Raw genomic sequence first — 21,443 nt, 5'->3', positions numbered from 1 at the left:
GGCCTACGACTTTACTTTAACCACTGAATAAATTTTGATGAATTTGGTATAGAAATATACTCAGAGATGGAATCTAGGAAAAAATGAAACATAATTTATAATAGACACAACACAACAGGCACAAAAAAGGCAGACTAAATTACTTTTGAAGTTTTTAGTGAAACTGAAAACTTAATCGACATCATAATATAAAAAAAGTAACCTCTTATTTTCTTTAATAAGAATTTGGGACTAAATAAAAAAATATTTCTTTCTTTTTCCCAAAATACGGTTCCACCTTTTACCGATTTATAAACATCACTACGACGTCAGATGGAAGCTCAGAAAGAGCTTTATTTCGTAACCGGATAAACGCATCGGCTCTACCGTTACCAGTGCATTTTTATGGGTGTCAAACTTAATATATGCGTCGGTGTACCCGATGCAACTTAAGGAGAGGTCTTTTATACTAATGTGTATTTAAATTATTTATTTACTTATACAGGCTGTCCCAAAAAGTAGTATCAAGGTGAAGCCCAGAGGTAGAGCATCACTAGGGCTATCCAAATCACCCTCAAATAGGTTCTGCGATTTTTGATAACTCGAAAACTATCAAAAGTCACGGTGATTTGCGTAGCCCTAGTGATGCTCTACCTCCGGGTTTCGGCTTGACACTACTTTTTGGGACACCCTGTATTTAATTGTTACATCTTTGATTATTATAGTGTCTTAGATCCACTTGAGGTTTGTCCAGACACTATTGTTCTTTAGACAAATAGAATAAATGCTTTGGTATAAGCATTAAAATATCTAGTTGTGCCCGTAGCTTCGTGGGTATGAAAATTGCTGTCGACCACTTCGATCGTCTTATTTATGTCTGTTAAATTCACAATCGTATCATGAGTGCCAAATATTGGTCTAAATTGAACAATGGTTTTTCATTTTCAAATCTTTTATAATGAATAGTCAAATATCCGAAGTTGTTATTACTTAGTCCTTAGTTTAGAATATTTTAAAAAAGTAGGTAAACGAAAACGGTAGAGTCTTTGTCAAGCTATTAATTAAGACAGGGATTCGTTTTTTATTTTATCTATTGAAAAAAAAATATTGTGAAAAGCCTTATTTTATCCTCTGTCCAGTAGTGCTCCTACTATGATATTAGCTAATAATGCTATTATGTATTTAAATTGCTAAATTAAAAATAAGTAATATAATGTAATAATAAAAAACACTAAATAATCCACTATAGTTCAAATTTTCACTTCGTTTTTAATTTAATAATAAATAATTATTATTACGGTGTAATTAAAATAATTCACTCAAAAAACAAACTTCCCCTTAAAAAGAGATTTCACTACCATGCGCAATGGCATGCACTGAGCACACAAACATAGCTCTATCTCTCTCACCCACATGTTACTTGTTCTTCCGTCTCGCTCTACCTGTATTATGTCATTGACTCCTAGATTCTAACCGTTTTTCCATATGGAGGAAATGTTTAATAGACTTTGTAATTTCTAATAAGTTTCGTACGTGACTTAGAACGCTCGACGATTTCATACTAATACGAGTATTTCAAAGAGGAAAGACTTATATTTATGTAGGTATGTTTGGATCGAATAAACTAAAAAACTACTGCGATTTAAAAATCACCAATAGAATGCTTATTTTTAAGTTCGTTTGGCAGGGTAGGTACTTGTGTTTTCCCTCCTTCTCTAAGGGAATTCCAGAAAGCAAGCAGCCTTTTTATGCTACGGGACTATTCCCACCTCTCGTTCTCACCGCTGCAACTCCTGTGTAGCCAGGATCTACAGCTTGACTAATAATTAAAACCCAGATGAAGGTCACGTTTGTCCCGGGGGAAAGTTAAACTGTCATTAGACGGGCAAGGAAATCAAGCCTTTCTAGGCTTTAATAGAGCTTTAGATCAGAGAATTTAAGTTCATTTGTCATGCTTCTGCATTCCACGAGCACGTACGTGCTATGGCGTTTCTTCTGCCTCTGTACTATCCCATTCTGTCCTATATTGAATGGGTGATTGTTTATTTATAAGGATCAATGATCATCACTTATCATCAGGTGAGACACAGGCCAAGAGCTTCCTCGTTTTGGATAAAAAAAGATGTTTGATTATCGTCACTGTAACTTTGTGGATATTGTTCCTTCGTTCGTTTTAGCCAAATGTCCACTCCACTGCTGGACAAAAGCCTCCCCCAAGGATTTCCAAAACGACCAGCCCTGCGTTGCCCTAATTCAGGTGCCTCCCAAATGACCTTCCCCATAATACTACAAGTCTAGCGCCTTACTAATTCCGTGCCTGAGGTATAAGAGTGGCACGGGATTATTCCCATCTATCGTTCCCTCCGCTGCAACTCCTGTGTAGCCAGGATCTACAGCTTGACCGTCATAAAAACCCAACCAATGAAGGTCAAGTTTGTCCCGGGGGAAAGTTAAACTGTCATTGGACCCGCAACGAAATTAATCAGAAGAACATAGGAGGAGTTCGAAATTTAAATAGGAGTGGCACGGGAGGGTGTTTTTGGGACGACGTCTTTATGCTTCAGACTTGTATACTCTGTGACGTCATATGTCAATAATGTCGCCTCTCCCGTGCTATTCCCACATTTCAGACACTGACTCAGTAATGAGCTAGACCTGTATCTACTGCTATATACTTATAATAAGATGTAATATTACACAATTGATAATCAACTAACAACTGATGCCATTTTAACATAACAACCCGCTTGACATTTCTTAAACCAACATCCCAAAGTAAGGTCAGGCTAAAAGTCAAGTATTACACAAATTCTTGTAATTGTATAACATCGCGGCGTAATGCACGACGAATGTGAAAGTGAAGCGAGGTGGTACGGTCAGCAGAAAAAACATTTCTTTTTAAAGATTATTGGTATTTTTTTATTAAACAAATTACTAATAGTCCCGTTAGCCCCGCGTACTAAGCTAAATATGCTTCACGAGTGAACTCACCACAATAGTCGAGCGACGGCGGGGACCGAACCCGCGTTCCCCGGATCACGAGTCAGCCAGTCCGACCCCTTCACCGTTCGGCTATCGTGGCTAAAATGGATGGGAATATAAAAAAATGTTTTTCAGATATCTTTTAACTGAAAAATAAACTTATACTTTTGACATATTACCCATACTGAAACTCTCAGGGTTGCTTTTTCAATCGTCGCTAACTTATAACTGATAAATAAGTTTGGCACATTGACAGTTTCAGTATGGGAAATATGTCAAAACTTATCCGACGATTGAAAAATCGGCCTTCAATGTGCCAAACTTATTCTTCAGTTAAAAGTTATCCGATTGCAAAATTGCCCTTAATGAAACGCCTACTTTTTAGGGTTCCGTAGCCAAATGGCAAAAAAACGGAACCCTTACAGTTTTGTTTTCTTGTTGTACAAAACAGTTCTTGTGCTGGGGTACTGTAAGTTAAACATTTTTTAATTAGAAAATATTGATATATGTTTGTTTTCTAATGATTGAGGTCACATTATGACCTAATCTTACAGGTTGTCATTATTAAAATGTAAAGTTTATTTTTTTTTAGTTTTATTTTTAATTTAAGCTGTAAATTGTAGTAACATATTCAGAAGCATGTTAATTCATAAGTTCGACGGGTTTAACTTTTTAATTTTATTCGCTATTACACAGATTTTTTTAAAAATTATGTTCATTAAATAAAACAAGAAAAAAACACAAAATATGTATTAACAAAAGGAAATTGACCATCGGCAGAAATTATAAATAGTGAACTATTCAGTACCGGTTTAATAATAATTATGACTCTTTACTAAACTTACGACATAAAACAAGCTAAATAAAACCGTTAAAAATACATAAAATTGCTATTAACGACATCGATAGTCAATAAAATCTAAATCGCGTACAATCTCTGATAACCTATCTTTTAGTATTACGTAAACTAATATTAAAACAATCAGTTCGTTTTTTTGCTGACGCTCCGGTCCACTTAGCGGGTATAAGAAAAACAGGCTTATGTAATGGCAAGATGTTTATTATTTTTATGTCTTCGTATAATATTTGGGACTTAAAAGTAGGAGAGTGTTACTTGCTTCTTTGATAGAGTTTGCACAGCACATTGAGGTAAACACTATGATATCTTAAATAGTTGTAATAGGGGTGATTTTGGAATGAAAATGTAATAGTCTGGTGTCTTATGGATTGTTTATTTTTGACGAACTTTAAATGAACCTTTCAATATTGTGACTACTAACTACTTTGTGACCCTTCAATTACGAATAGAAATGGGTTAAATTTACATGGATTAAAAATAAGATGAAACCCGTTCTTGGAGCATAACTCAAAATAGTAAAATTTTCTGATAACAAGTAAGCTTTACTATTAAAGTGTAACTGCAATATACAAAGAAAGTAACTGAGCGCATAATAAGCAAAGTCAGATGTATATCTACGACAGTTAAATATCAATTAGCGATGCCAACGTACTACTAAACGTTGCATGTATGTCTGTTCGTCACGTGATACTACGACTATTAATATTAATAACAAACTGCTTGTATGTCAGGGTATGACATAAAATAATATAAACTTGCCGTTTCTACTATTATAGGTACGCAAAATCAGTTCATTGTTATCAACTATTGTAGATTTGACTGTTCTTCTATCATTACGGGACTATTCCCACTCTCTTTCCCACCGCTGCAACTCCTGTGTAGCCAGGATCTACAGCTTGACCGCCAATAACCCAACCAGTGAAGGTCAAGTTTGTCCCGGGGGAAAGTTAAACTGTCATTGGACCCGCAACGAAATTAATCAGAAGAACATAGGAGGAGTTCGAAGTTCATCTTCATCTTATATCATTGTCATTATCAGGTCATTGAGTCTCCACTGCAGGAGCACGACTCTCTAATGTACCAGAGGCAAATGGAGGATTTGGCTTACACTTCCCACGCTGGCCAGACGGGTTGGGGAGGCCTGATGTTTGCATATTTCTCCTTTATTTGCCTTTCATGCACTTCCATGGGAAGAGTGGGAGTGATGCTATCCTACTCTACCCCATAACCATAGTATTATTATTACTTATAGGGAGTCGTACGGGATAACAAAAATATATTCCTATGTGGCATTCGAACGTTGGCCGCGAGATAGAACGCCATGAGCCGAGAGCCTTCTAAAGTATCAGTGTGTTGTGTACCTATGATTGATGGCTTGATTTAGCAAATTATGGTATTGGTGAATAAGTTGGTTTCAGACTATTTGTATTTAATACCCAATTCGTGAGTGAGTATGTGTATGAATCTAACATATATGTCCATCTAAAATCAAAACTGATAAAGAAAAAACTTTCTATGTCGACTGGCGAACTCTACACTATTCGAGGTTCTATAGACGATGGAAGCCAAAAGACATAAACAATGTTGTTGCCTCAGTTGTATCTCCTTAATTTTAACCGTAACAATAACTTTAACCTGTGTTTTTATGGATTTTAATAGACCTTTGACGTTTGTTAAAGTTAATGTAAGATTTGCATCATCTAACTAACCATAACTATAACGGTAACCGGTGCTTTTTGAATGGTAACAAAGACCACTTGACGTGACTTGACAAATTATTTTAAGCTCTTCAAAGTTCTTTTGAACTTGCTTTAAACCCTTTTGTATCATTGTTTATTATTAATATAACAAATGATGTTTTGACGTGAGGTAATGTTAGAACGTCAAAATTAAAGAGTTCAACTTTATAGAAGCCCTTTTTAGGTTGTATAATAATTTTTGAGTAGTTTCTTTATTGGTCTAAAATACTAAAACGTAAAAACTACGCATTAGTTTTATTATTATCATTAGGGAAGAGGGCTTCTTTGCTCACTTGTGGGACACAAAACATTTTATATTGTGTGTAAGTACTTTAAATGTATAGTAATTTATACAAATTTTGTGATAATAATGTGTAATAGAGTCAACATAAACTTGAATTACGTTCACGCTCGTATTCACAAACATTACTATGAGGTCACACACAAACCAATCGCAGAGCTCTATTCAACGCTGTGCGTTTGATTTGCTGCTTTACTTAAGCAAGCATCGTTTGTGAATACGGGTGTCATTCAATTTCGCATAGCAAATTGCGTAGTAATGTTTACTACCACATTAAACCTTATCATACTAATTTTATATGCCAATTAAATATATTATTATGACCTCAAGAGTGGAGCTTTCTCAATGACTCAATTAAGTTTAATTTTATTTAATAGTTGTATTAAGTTATAAACTGTGGGATTGAGTGGCTTAAAATTAGTATTAATTGTCTTCTCATAGTTCAATATTAATTGTCCATTAATTTCCTGAACACTATAGTCGGGCCTTTTCAAGGCAAGAGTGAATAGGCACTTACAGGGCAGATATGCCATCCTAGACTACATCTCACTTAACATCAGGTGCGATTGTGGTCAAATACCTGCCTTGTTTTATTTTTTACTAGTTTTTTCTTTATTTGGAAAACAGCTTAGAGTTTAACACAGATAGCATATAAAAACGAGTCTCATATAAGCCTAGAAGTTCATAAAAAACTTCACCCATATCATCCCAATAGAGGATCCCTCATGTAAGGTACAGGGCATCCCAAAAAGTAGTGTCAAGCTGAAGCCCAGAGGTAGATACCCTATGCTCGCAGTAAAATATGGGGGTACCAAGTCTGGGCAGTCTGGCCCAAGCCAAATACTGGCAAAGCCAGGTCAAATACCTGCCTTGTCATGCATAAAAAAAGCTGTGGGGCAAATAATTATTTTTACGTTGAGTCCTCCGCTCTTAGAGAATAATGGGCGTAGTTTTTGAGCCAGGGAGGGTAATCTGGTCTAAGGGGACTGCAGTTAAATTTTTGGCAGGGTCCTTCGCTCTTAGATACTAGTAAAAATTATAAGGTGGGTGTAGGGGTATGTATTTCCAATCACTATGCCAGAATTATTTAAAAAATAATCTGCCTATAAGTTGATTTTTTAAAAGAATCGAGTAATAATCGCTTTACTACGATCCTTAGTTACTTGAAGTTAAAGGACAATGTTCGTTCTCCATACATTGTTCGCCTAAGAACCAACAATTTTGACATATTACTACCCGAAAGCGAAATAATACGATTCTGTGTGTAAGAACAATGATTCCTGATGGACACTTGCCATAAAATTAATGATTAAGAATATTAAATCACAGCGATTTTATAATATGTCGTTTATGACAACATGGCGTCTAATGTATTGTGTGAATGTATGAACACCGATTCGCGAAAAATGTTTTGTATTGTCGTCACGCCGAGTCGCAGCCAAATAGTATAAAATAATAGAACAAGTTTTAGAAATACAACTCGGCATTCCACTTTTATAATATGCCCACATATTGCACGTAAATAAACAACATGAATCGTAGGTTGTTTCCACCCTTGTCATCTGACACATGAAATAAACTCCTATTGTATTATAGATATCGAAGCCGAATCGTATATAATAATAGAATGGGTTTTGGAGATCACTCGGGGTTCCACTTTTATAAAATACCTACATATTGCATAAAAATAACACGAATCCTCAGAATACAGAACAAACCAGAAGGAGTGTTCGATAACATTTCTACGCGGCAACTTGTGTCCAAAATACTTCCCCTCCCGCGCCCCTCTACCCCCTTTAGTGTTACTAGCGCCGTGTGACACCCCCATTTTTGGGGTAAAATTATGTAATTTTTTAAAGAGATGTTAAACAAGTAAAAAATAAGTAAGTGAAATAAGTACACACGGCCAGTGTTAACTATCCATTTCCGTTTTTGCTCTCGCTCTTATCAAATGGTGATTCTTTGCGATAGAACGAGACGACATGACTGGCCATAGGCATAGATAGTACCTACCTACCTATGAATTTAATTTTTACTCCGAAGTAACTAAGTGTAAGATGATTATTTATTTCTATTAAATAGTGTAATATATGTACTATATTTTATGTAGGTATAATATGTTATTTAAAAGTCAATTACAAAAGTCGAATATAAATTTTAGAATGCCAAGTAAAACAAAAAAGAAACTTAAGGTTCTTTATTATGTAAACATATCGACAACAAAACATTTGTTTACGGCGCAGTAGTGCTTTTAGTTTAACTTTTCTTGGAGTCAAAAAAGAATCCAAATCAAAAACATCACCAATACTTAAATTTGATTGCGAGGCAACTCTGGCTGTGTATCCTGAAAAAAAATCAGAGTAAGTATGTAAGCAATAATTAATTACTTAAAATTATTATTAAATATACAAATATTGCTGCTGCTGATCTGTTGATACCAATGCCTTACTTTTGAATAAATGGGAAAGTATGAAATTCACGATAGTAATTTATTATCTCCTCATTATTAGGGAGTAATATTATAAATTAATTCAATATATTGAAATCAAATCAAAATCAAAAATATTTATTCAGTTTAGACCACAAGTGGCACTTATAATTTAATTAATCAGGTTGTCATGTCATGGATGAAATTACACTAAAAACTAATTAAAACAAAAAGGATGGGGAAAATATTCCATTATTCTGTGGTAACGCTAACAAAATTAACGCGTGAATTTTTTATAAGTAGACAAATGTAATTCAATATAAAAAAGTAGGGTAAAATATTCCGTTGACCTGTGGCAACACTTACAAAATACAACCGTGATTTTTTTTGAAAATTATTATTTAATTAAAATGAATTGGAAATGTGCTACTTACGGATAAAACATGATCCCATGCACTTTCTTCGTAATTCCAGTAGCATTCTTACATGTTGGAACGGCACAAGACGGCATAATTTAATTATAAAGTGTCAATCTGACGGATATGTAAACAATGCGCGCGCCGGCCATTGACTGATTGCTCTAAAGTCAAAGTAGTGCGATTTGGAGTACTTTATATGAATACACATTTACGCCCGTTGACGGTTTCTGGTTTGTTCCGTATTCTGAGCACGAATCATGAGTTTTCTTTTCACCATTTACATCTGACACGAGATAACAAACTCCTATCTCCATGACTACCGTCGTAGTCTATGCCAAAGACTACAATATTTTAAGCAAGAAGTTTCAAACCTTAGCGGCTACAGTAACCCCTGGGCCACATACATCGTGATAACATTCGGTCGACACCGGAACGAAGTCTTGCGATTATGCAAAAAAGCACCGTATTCTAGTGCGGCTATATCACGTTCAACCGGGGTTTTAATTCGACTAAAGTCCTGACTAAAGACTGGAAGAAAATACGCCGCATTGTATGAGCACTTCGTGTTCGTTAAAGCGGCTTCAGATCTAGAGCCTACATAGTTTTCTTTCCAATAATATCCGCAAGTAGCGCTGCATGATCTTTACAACAAAAACGGCAATAGTTATTAAGGTGCCAAAATTATATGATTACTTTGGCACGGTATTATACACGTTCGAAGATTTGTCATTTTCATTCATTTCATCATCATCATCATTTCATCCACAGGACGTCCACTACTGAACATAGGCCTCCCCCAATGACTTCCACATCGCACGGTTGGTAGCGGCCTGCATCCAGCGCCTTCCCGCTACCTTTATCAGGTCGTCGGTCCACCTTGTGGGTGGACGTCCCACGCTGCGTTTTCATTCATTTATTATTTTCTTAAAAAATAGTTTCTAGCTGTCCCAGCAACTTCGTCAATAAAAAGTTGTCTTGTCTTATCTTTAAAATCGTAATATTAATTTCTGAACGTATCCTGTTTGACACCTAATAATATTATTTGACATAGCTGGCTCGGCGAATTTCGGCAAATTAATTTTGACATTGCAGAATATGACTTTTGATAGGTTTATCATAGAATTCGGCGGGGATATCCTCACGGAGGAAGTTCGAAAAATGGCGGAACAAGATCTTATAATAATGCAAGGCCGAAGCTGTAACGCGCGTGCTCCTACGTGTAATCCGGCGAGTATACAATAAATAGTAATGTCTGGTAAATACTGGTAATACGTATCGTTCGTTCGTTCGTTTCAGCCGAAAAGACGTCCACTGCTGGACAAAGGCCTCCCCCAAGGATTTCCACGAAGACCGATCCTGCACCGCTCGCATCCAGGCACCTCCCGCGACCTTCACCAGATCGTCGGTCCACCTAGTGGGAGGCCTGCCCACGCTACGTCTTTCGGCTCTTGGTCGCCACTCATGAACTTTCCTGCCCCAGCGGCCATCAGCTCTACGAGCTATGTGCCCCGCCCCGTCTATATCTATATGCGCTACGATTACAGGGTATCATTTTGCATAGTCGCAAGACTTCACTCCGCTGCTGTCAAATCAATGTCGCATAATGTTATCGCAATGTGTGTGGCCCTTGGCCAAATCACAGAAGCCTATACGAAGAAAGAGCACTTGAATGACAATGAAAATCAGGGTTACCATTTTGTAAGATCTCCTCACTATTGAGGGTAACAAAGTAACATTAATAATCTAGCCATTAATTACATTTATTACCTATACGAGAAAGTAAAGCAACATGCGGTTTTATTTTAATTTGTAAAATATTTGTAACAGTTTGTTCTAAGTTTAGTTTTACAACAGTATTGCTGTTTCAGCTGTCACTGTGAAGCTTTGGGAAAATAAATAAATAGAAAAAATATTAACATAAATATTTATTTAAGTTTTTATGTTCATTATCATAATATGCCAATTTAAGTTACACTGTGTGACAGTCTTTGACACTAAACAAACTCTTCAGCTTAATAATACCTACCTACAGGGCGTTTTTATAGTTACTCTTGCTGATGAAACAAGAAGGGTTGATTCTACTACTGAAATACAACTACTTTTCTTACAGGACCAATATCAAATTCTCAAAAAAATTCACATCCTCGTGATGGTGATAATTTCTATGGAGAGGTTTTTTTTTTATATTCGGTCTCTTGGGATAAGTTATTCCATTTGAGCAGTAGCATTAATCCTTTTTATTTGATCACATACAAAAATAACACAAGTGTTTAGGAAAACTTCTTCTTTGGTATGGTATCACCACGGAGTTATAATGGCGGCAACTCTGTATCACTGACTTGTAACTTTCAAACAGTATGAATAATTAGGGCACCACATTGGTTTTCTTTCTGAAAAAAGGCTTTCACTTTTAGTACTAACCCTTTAGCACTATTTCATTGAAATAAAAATACAATAAACGCACAGAAGACTGAAATTGAGTCAACTGACGTGACATTTATAATTTGTTGACATTATGACAGTTTAACAAGACTAGGGATTGAAAAAGTTTTAATTGAAAAAGTAAAATGTCAATTTATTAAAACGATTCACAAGGATATAATCGATTAAAAATATTTATAAAATGTTCTGATACTTGCCTGTAGCGATTATCCAATCCTGGTTTCTACTAAAAAACTACCTCGTGGCAAGATTTTAATAAAATAATAAAATCTTTATCTTCTCTTTCACAATCTATAAAAGTTCATTTGGTCTATTATTATACATGTGCTATGAATGAGGGTTTTCGCGATTGAAAAATCCGCGAGATGGTAATACGTAGACGCGAGGTCCAAATGCTGCATGATTGGTGGATTTTGACATATCTGTCAATGTCATGTCAAAAATAACCAATCATGCAGCATTTGGACCTCACGTCTACGTATTGCCATCTGGCGGATTTTTCAATCGCGAAAACCCTCATTGGCATAGATTATGATAGACTGGCAACTATACTAGGTTGATATATGTTTCTCTCACTTCAACTGGCGTTGGATTCAACATCGGATTCTGACACTTTTACAGTTATGATACCATGAATATCAGTTTATGGTCCTAATTATTTTTATTTTATTTACGACCTTCGACCAGTTGGACACTTTAGATAGCTTCTTGTAATAGTGTCAATATCTTTTTAGCTTTTATAGCAAATCTAGTCTTCAAAGCAGTTTAATCGATTTATTTTATTTTCAAGATCGATATTTTATTGTCTATGATGGCCGCAGGAACATCACTATACATAGACTCCCAGCAATAAAGTACGGTAATGCCTCGTACAGATTTTATCGGAAAAAATTATGGAACTTGATAGGTTTTAGACCATGCCACGCACCAAAACGTCCGGAAGTTGTAATAGTATTATAGAATAAACGTTAAAAGACTTATTTATTTAATTTTTCAATGCTTAAGTGTCCATTAGAATGAATGGGTGCTTAATGTATTAAAAAAAATAGAAAATAATTATGATGGGTTAATGTTTTTGGGCGGTTTTTAGGCGGTTTCTGACAATGTCCTTTAAATTATATTCTCCAGAAGTTGTTACGATGTTGTTAAGCAATAGGTACCTACAATTAAAAACTAACTTATATTAATTATGCAATCGCTAATGAGTGTTATATTAGTACTGAAAACAACAAAAAGTAATGCAAATATTTGTTCTTTTATTAAAAAATATGTTCTTTGATATATTCCAATTAGATAATTCCTTTTGATAATATTTTATTGTATTGGAAATGAAATTGTGTGAACAAGTAAATGCAAATTTGTGTTCGCTGAATTAATAAATTCGTTATTAAAAATTAAACCAACACACAATTTTTTTAAAACAAAAATAACTTAAGTACCAACTTGTTTTACTTAATTTTACTGCTATTAAGTAGGTACCTATTTATCTGCTAATTAAATCCAAAATGTCTTGTATTTGAATAAATCTATATTTATAAAAGCGAAAGGTCACTGACTGATTGACTGACTCACTCATTCATCACGAAATCTCAGCAACTACAAGAGCTAGGAGTCTTAAACTTTGCAAGGAGGTTCCTTTTAGAACGTAGGTGCTCACTAAGACGGGATTTTGCAAAATTCAACCCCTAAGGGGGTAAAACAGCGTCCACACGTACGAAGTCGCGGGCGGTCGCTAGTTGTATATAATTTGTTATTGCCAGTCTACTTTATAAGTTGTGTCACTAATTTACTACTTTTATATTTTATGTCATTTTAACATAATCATTGTATAATAACAACATCACCATATAAAACCTTCTTGTAACTCCATTACAACCATTCCATTTCTATTCAACTTTTGTACATACTGTCTCCTAATTTTCACCATCTTTTTCTTCGTCCTAACAGATGCCATCGGCCTCCATCGAGCTCTGGTCCCACAAAGGACATTAAAACCAATGTTCATACAAACGTCCAGAATGGCGAAACGGAACGATTTATTCCCGAACGCTACAGCCACTGTACTGCCAAAGTTTAAGCCTATATCGGACGAGCAGATGGCTAGAATAAGTCAAATACTCAAAGAAATGCCTCGAAAAAGGCACGGGCGTCTTATAGACAGTACTGCGCAAACGAAGCAAGCTCTGACTCAAAAAATAGAAGTGAAAGAAGACAGAAATGACGAGAAAAAGTGCCCCCAAGGCGGGACTTGCGAGTTCTTTTTCTATTGCTGGATGGTTGGCGGTCTGCTAGAAGGCTCTTGCGGTGGTCTGCTCAAAGGCTGCTGTCACAGAGTCGCCAAAGCAGGCATATTGGGCGTCCAGGATTCAAATACCATAGATTACACGCCAATCGAGCAAACCAGTTACGGGCCTGTCATAAACGACCAAAGTAAGTGAGCTGAGTCGGTCACACTGTCACACCGTTGCGTAATACCTAACAGTCACATAAGCGCTCTATTATGGTAATCAGTAATGCATGCACAGATCAGAGGTTAAGTTTGGAGCAATTTAACTTAGTTTTACGATGTTATTACTAGTTTAAACGGTAGTTTGCAACTTATGTAACGACTTGCACGAGTGAGTACGTAATTGTTCACAATTTCAGTTATCAAATCGGTTATTAAGGAAGTAATTTGCTGGCACGTTTCACTAACATTTTTAATAATTTATTTGTTTTAGTAATTGAAAGTTTACTCGCAATTAGCATAAAAATGTATTTTCATAATCAATTCCATTCAGGGACTGGGTAGTCAATCGTAACGAAAAATAGTATTCAAGTTTGTGTATTCAAAAATATATCTTACTGGTTCGAAAACTATGTCACTTTTAATTCAGCGTACAAGTTTTAAATGTCTTTTTTGTTATTTATTTTTATTTTGTCATTCTAAGTGCCAAATATTGGTCTAAATTTAATAATGACAGTTTTCATTTGAAAATGATATTTAAAATCCAAAATAATTTACTTTTTGTTACTCTTCGGTGTGATAGATGACTGAATTCTCTCTAAAATCGACTAACCGAGCTCGGAGGTCGGAGGCAAGACATAGCTAGGAACATAGAAGCATCCAGAATTTGAAAGCAGTGACGTCATCAGGTATACATATAACCTTGTATATAAAGTTGTACATAGCCAATATTTATTTATTTATACAATTCTATTACTATACAGCTCTATCCTAACTATGTCTTGCTTTTCTTACCTATTTATATAAAATACTAACTATAATAACCCTAATCATCATTATTATGTTTATTTTTCATCGTTAACTATTCGTATTTATTGTGTTATTTATTCTTGCTTTAGGTGCAGGTAAGTGCTTTAAATAATGTCTTGTAAATTTTACATACAGTAACAATATAGATTTGAAGATTCAAGTTTTATTTAAGAAAGTTTTCTCACACTTTTCTTTCTCTCTTTTCCATTCATGATTTTTTTGATAAATGCAAAGTAGTTTATGTCCTGAAAATATGTGAAAACTAAGAAAAGACAGCTTTTTTAGCAGTATTTAAATAAAATCCTACATTAAGTCACCAAGAAACGAAACGCTACTCAACTGCACATCAAGAGAAACCTCAGATCATGAGAGAAACTGTGTGGCATCTTCATCATCATTTCAGCCATAGGACGTCCACTGCTGAACATAGGCCTCTCCAAAGGTGGACTGACGACCTCATAAAGGTAGCAGGAAGGCGCTGAATGCAGGCCGCTACCTGAACAAAACTTAGCATGTATGTTAGATCTCTCTCATTCACCTTTGGTAGCAGACTGTATCCATTAGTAGACAGAGCTTAAGCCCTTTGAGCTCAAAACTTCCTGAGTTCAACAAACTGCAAGCACATTTTAGGTACTTTAACCAAAATCGTAAAAGTGCCGAAGATACAAAAAAAAGTTATAACAGGAGCTATTTTAGAAACAGAACTGCATAATTTATATCTTTAAGTGTTTTGATGCTGTACCATTCTGTTTTTACGGAAGCATCTTCTGTCGAACGCAACCGTTACGTATGCAACTAAAAACGATTATTTTATGGCTCTCTCAAATCTATTTAATGACTCATTCGACACCAAACTTGAATGATTTAGCGTTTTCGAATGCGCTGACATAGATTCGGGTAACTCAGTGTGGTAATATAGCATTTCTTGAGTCAACATAGTCAACAATCATCATCATTTCAGCCACAGGACGTCCACTGCTGAACATAGGCCTCCCCCGATGACTTCCACATCGCCCGGTTGGTAGCGGCCTGCATCCAGCGCCTTCCTGCTACTTTTATAAGTCAACTCAGTGTGTTTTGGGTCGGCGTTTTGTGCTGTTTTGTTGATAGTCATATATAGACGTTTGTGCTGTTTTGTTGATAGCCATAACAGTATTTAAATACAGTTGCAATAAACGATTTTATTTGATAACTAAGTATTAGTTCAATAATTTAAAAAAATACCTAATTGCATAAGATTCCTACAAGAAAATACAAATAACTTGGACTTGTTTTAATTTCAATGCATAAATAAACAAATTAAAGTATAACACGAGAATTGAATCTCATCATCAACAGCCCTTTACAGTCCACTGCTGGACTATGAGCCTCCTACACAACAAACAGAGAACGGGCAGCAGCGCTCTCTGAAAAACATCAATATTTGAACCTGCGAATTGAATTTAGGTCATGGTTATTATAACAGCTGATCAAAAGCTAATATGGGAAACCCATAGCTTGCTTCACTTAAGTATAGTGAACGGCACATCAGATTAAACTTGTTGTTGAAAAATAGTACTTAGTACAACAGCTTAAGATGCCATAGTGCTTGGCTTGATTTACTCTTGTCTATTTGAGGTTACCACACCACACCACCTTTGAAGAATTGGGATCTTAAGCCAAATATTACAAAAGTTTTTAGCAATGGATTTTCCCGGTATATTACGGTTGGACTCTACTATGACTCATGTGTTGCTAAAGCCTATTTATCTGGGCTACATAGACCGGAGCCGGACTTTATATTTGGCAATATTATGTATTACATACGAAATCGGATTGTCCAATTTACTTAATGAGTCTTTTAGGCTCTTAATTAGCTAAGAGAAGCCTTGAATCACCTCATTTTAAAAGGTAACTGGTACATAATTTGTGGGCTACAAAATCATTTCTTCTTCTTGCCGTGTCGACAACAAACTTTAACCTACACAGTGTCAGCCGAAAACTCCGCCACAAGAGTGGCGTTGTCAGTAGCCTTCATTATATCTTCCTGCGTGCAGTTGTTTGGGCACGCAGGGCACGACATCATGTGCTTCGTCGACTGAGGACAAAACTACCTATATCCCTCCAGCATTGCCATGTTCTGATTTAAAGAGTTGAAGTCTTTCAAGGTCAATTCAATTCCTGAATGGTACAAAAAGAGAAAATTCATGACTGTAAATTTCAAATAAATGATTCCCGTGCTTCGGAAAGCTTGAAAAAGTTATCAGTTCGATTGAATTTATAATTTAATCAATCACAAGCTGACTCTTTTCTTACTAATTTAGTAAGCTTTAAGTAGGTACTTATCTTCTTTTATATTTCAGTTTAGTAAACTTTTTTATTTTTGCACTTATTCATTATTTAGAAGAGTATGAAAGCAAGGGAATAGAGCTTTTATCGCAAACTTGATTCTATATTTGAGTGGGAATCGAACCTGTCCAAAAATACGTTACCTACCATATGAGTCTAAAAGCCAAATCACAACCATCCTCTGCGTCACCATAAAAGGACTTGATGCTACATTTGAGTTGGAATCGAATATTAGTTAATTAAGTATTATTTAAAAAATACGAACCATAAACTGTGTTGTGAAATACAATACGAGCCTAAAAGCCAAAATCACAACCATCCTCCGCGTCACCATAAAAATACTCTCAAAACCAACAAAAGGTATTAGTGTGATTTTCTCAGATTTCTCCTCAATTTAAGTGTCGTTTTCGGTTCAATACGTTCTTGGATTCGTCGTAAGAATGTATGTAAACAAAGTGAAAGGACCGCGGAATACACGCGTCGCCGAGCGCGATTACTGGGGTGCGTGGTACGAGGCATGAGCGGTCGCGGGGTTGATTTAATTTTGATAATTTATTTAAGAACAGTGACATTACGTGCTAAAAATTACACAAAAACGATTTCTTAAACCTCTAAGTTGTAAAATCATATTTGATGGTCCCGTTTACAAATGCCTTTTTTACTCAAACAAAATTCAAATCCTAGGACATTTGTTTAATTGTGTCCATTTTGCAGACCTCTTGAGCCATAACTTTAGTGTATGTAATGTGTGTGTCAGAGCAAAAGGCAGAAAGGGATATCAAATAAATAAAACTGTTACTTGAAGACTTAATCGCGCGAGTGTCCCTTTAAAAGAACGGGATTAAACTATCCCTCAGTCTCAAACTGTTCATTTTTAATTTAATTTAATTCAGTGGTTTAAGCGTGAGTAGGTGTCATTACACGAATATTTACGCATTTATAATAGTATGGAGTTCTAGCTAAGATATTTTCGTCTGTCCTATTTACTTTCAGGCGGGCAATCCGCTCCCGCCCCCGCCTCCGCTTATGCCTCTCACCACCCGCTCCAAGTTAGTGTGCAGTCGACCACTGCTTCCGGTGCGTCTATATGAAACGTAATCAAGGGCAGTATTCTTACGCGATTTTCCAAACGAAGGTAAAAGTTTAATGTGTCATGTTTTCGTAATACCCATCATATTATGGTGACTTTTGTATAATAAAAGCTCGGACTCCTATGTTCTTCTGATTAATTTCGTTGCGGATCCAATGACAGTTTAACTTTCCCCCGGGACAAACTTGACCTTCATTGGTTGGGTTTTTGTAGCGGTCAAGCTGTAGATCCTGGCTACACAGGAGTTGCAGTGGTGGGAACGAGAGGTGGAAATAGTCCCGTTTTGTATAATAAAGTCCCAGTAAGGTGAGTCATATTTTGGTGACTTTTTGTATGATAAAGTGAGTTTCGACGACCATAAAGGAAGGCGCTGGATGCAGGCCGCTACCATCCGGGCGATGTGGAAATCATTGGGGCAGGCCTATGTTCAGCAGTGCCGCTGCCCGCAATCAGGTACTTCCCGCGACCTTCACCAGATCGTCGGCCCACCTAGTGGGGGGCCTGCCCACACTTAGTCTTCCGACCTTGCTTAATAATACTTTTGGCGAGTGGTCCACATTTAATATCATAGAGCAAAAAAAGTGTTTAGTGCTTTTTTTAATCCACAACAAAAAAGCTCTTTGCTTGCATCTCACCTGGTGGAAAGTGTTGATTAGGCCGAAAGTGGAAGCGAGCTTCACCCGGAGTTTTTATTTTGTATTTTAATACCTACATTGTGATTGATTTTTTTTCGATTTTAGTAGGTAATTGGGCTTAACTTTAACTTAAATGATTTTTCCATAATAACAGACAGACTTTCTTTTATCCTTATTTAGTTGGAACGTGGGAAGGACATAGACAGTAATGTCTGTGACACTATATTTGGGTATGACGTCAATTTGAGATGGTACTTTCGTTTTTGTTCAGTCCAAAACATACGCCTCCTCTTGAATTTTGTCGAAAATTGATTATTTGAAAAGAGAGTTAGAAATTGTAGCAATTTCGAACAATGTTTTCAGATTGAAGGACATTTAGATACCCACATGGGAATGTAAATAGCGCCCGTATTCACAAACAATACTATGAGGTCTCACAGTGCGCGTGAGGGTGACACACGAACGAATCACAGAGTTCTATTCAACGCTGTGCGTTCGATTTGCTGCTTCACTTAAGCAAGCATCGTTTGTGAATACGGGCTTTAGACACGTAGGTCAACAGTAAGATTTAGAATGAAACGGATATTGTTCCATCTCTATTAAATTTCAGCTTTATTGGTATCATTTTATAAAAAATATAATAGACCATTGTACCTAACATATTATTACAATGGAGTCTACAATACCGAAATAATCAGATCCACTTTCTTCTTATTCTATTGTTCTAACGTACGATGTTCTTTCGTTGCGAAATATACCTACTCGTAGAGATGCTATTTTAATTGAATTCTAAAACTAATTGGATGTTATCTAAAATTTTGTCAGTGACTGACATCTTGTCTTTAACTATTGTATTTAGAATAATCAGTATTTTTAATAGGGTGTCGTAAAGTTATTGCAAATTAAATCAATCATTTTTTAGTTTGCCGTTTTTAGTGTATAAGTTTTTTTCTTTTTTCCAACAAAGAATATTTTAGTTGGTTTTTTGCGCATAAGGAACAAAAATTTTTTTTTTTTTAAATGAAAATAAATCAGCTTAGCCTAAGTATCTGGCTATAATTGTTGCGTTTGGAGTTTATTTGTACTTTTTTCTTACTAATATTAATTGTACATGATCGCTTCGTTTATCTGTAAACAAACTTTTGAAGATAATGACTAGATTTCGAGTTTAGAGCACTTTATTTAAAAAAAATCTGAACTCAATTTTTTTTTCATATTTTTTACGGATTGTACATTAGTAGAGCTACCTCCCCTAGCAGTTTGATTCACCCATTCTGGGACATCCTGTATAAATATAGATGGCGACATTTCGCAATAAACTGTACAGTCTGATGTGATGTCGACTGTACAAATTCACACAAACGCAAGCTTGCAAGTGTGCAACATCCCTGCTGACGTAAAATTCAGTTTGCGAAAGGCTGCACACGCCAAGTTGTGTGTAAGCATACTAACCATTGTCGCTTCGTCGTTCTAATGAGGTTAAGCAACGTTGCGGGTGGCATGTTTTGGATGGGTGACCGACTAAAAAATCAGAGTGAGGTAACGGGGCTATTCCCACCTCTCGTTCTGCAACTCCTGTGTAGCCAGGAGCCAGCTTGACCGCCAAAAATATTCAACCAGTGAAGGTCAAATTTGTGCCGGTGGAGATCTAAAGCACTAGCAATGAATTATTAAATTAAAATATTATCCTAAAACACTTTATTTATTTATTTTTATTTTCCTGAAAACACAACTATGTACATTACAATAAACTGTGAAATTGCATTATTATGATTAATGAATCAACATTAATCAATTGAATTGGTTAGCACGCACAACAATTATAATTTTATGTTCCTATTGTTACGCAAAATCTTAGAAGAAATAGCGTTTTATGGACAGCAGAAAAGTATGTAAATTAATAAAAACGGGACTATTCCCACTTCTCTTTCCTACCGCCTGTGTAGCCAGGATCTACAGCTTGACCGCCAATAAAAACCCAACCAGTGACGGCCAAGTTTGTCCCAGGGGAAAGTTAAACTGTCATTGGACTCGTAACGAATTGAATCAGAAGAACATAGGAGTTCGAAGTTAAAGTAAAGATTGTGCTAAATGCACAAGCAGAATAACTATGTCAGTGGTACATTCAAACACAAACTACAAACCCCAGTCGTTCTTCCGCAAACAATTGGCCAACTCAATTGACCTTCTCATTTCTTCCGTTCCGGTCAAGCCAACCCAGAAGTGTGTAAAATTCAAAATTGACATAACCGGTCGTCTTTTGTTATGTCAGAAGCCTATTTTTCATATGTTGGTCAGACCGAAGTAGGTTCTTTACTTTCTCTATGACATAATACGTAGTGATGTCTAACTCGATTCATTGTGTTTCGATAAGTTTTATTGTTTAGGTTTGTCAATTGTATTGTTTTAGTTTTTTTGTTTTTGTTAAGAAATAAATTGTCTTTATTGTTGAAGAAGTGATTGCTATTTCAGATCCGTTGAGATACTCTGTTATTGCAATTTCTGTGATCGACAATTTTGTCTTGAGTTCAATATTAAATCATGTATCAGTTTATATTTTATTTCATCAGCCGATTTTATCTCTTCTTTGTAAAGTAGTTTGAAGAAATAATTGTATAAATTATTTTATCCCTTCGTTTCTATCTGATATTAAAAATACTTAGGAGATTGTCATTTTCTGCTTGACAATATTGTATAGTGTATATTATTCTTGTATTTATTAATCGGCCAATTTGGAAATCATTGCAATGGACGTTCTGTAACTGAAATGATGATGTGATTGCATATCCATTATTTTATTCAAGAGTACTCTTATATTTCTATCGTCTTGTCGTGTCGACAACAAACCTACACAGCGTCTACCCAAAACGTGCCAAAACTCCGCCACAAGAGTGGCGTTGTCAGTAACCTTAATTAAATCTTCCCGCGTGCAGTTGTTTGGGCACGCAGGGCACGACGTCATGTGCTTCGTCGACTGGGGAACAA

The 21,443-nt window shown here is 35.8% G+C and overlaps 2 protein-coding genes and 1 long non-coding RNA gene across 4 annotated transcripts in view; 2 read left to right on the top strand and 1 right to left on the bottom strand.

Annotated features, from left to right (window-relative positions):
• LOC135085015 (uncharacterized) overlaps positions 1–21,443 on the top strand; it is a 165,193-nt gene that overhangs the window by 100,315 nt on the left and 43,435 nt on the right. The gene's annotated exons all lie outside the window — the stretch shown is intronic.
• Positions 1–21,443, top strand: part of LOC135084999 (uncharacterized) — a 76,521-nt gene that overhangs the window by 27,994 nt on the left and 27,084 nt on the right. For both annotated transcript variants that reach the window (XM_063979773.1, XM_063979772.1), the window contains exon 2: positions 13,097–13,579. In XM_063979773.1, the coding sequence (XP_063835843.1) occupies positions 13,097–13,579 (483 nt within the window). The remainder of the gene's footprint in view (positions 1–13,096; positions 13,580–21,443) is intronic.
• Positions 8,043–8,957, bottom strand: LOC135084849 (uncharacterized). Its single transcript, XR_010259951.1, has 2 exons — positions 8,723–8,957; positions 8,043–8,204 (listed from the first exon to the last, which is right to left on the bottom strand). It is a non-coding gene; the product is annotated as an uncharacterized LOC135084849 (long non-coding RNA).

This window comes from Ostrinia nubilalis, chromosome 27 (genome assembly GCF_963855985.1).
Source record: "Ostrinia nubilalis chromosome 27, ilOstNubi1.1, whole genome shotgun sequence".
Classification (NCBI taxonomy): domain Eukaryota; kingdom Metazoa; phylum Arthropoda; class Insecta; order Lepidoptera; family Crambidae; genus Ostrinia; species Ostrinia nubilalis.
The sequence above is the reverse complement of the archived record's forward strand: the minus strand, read 5'-3'. Positions and strand labels throughout refer to the sequence as shown.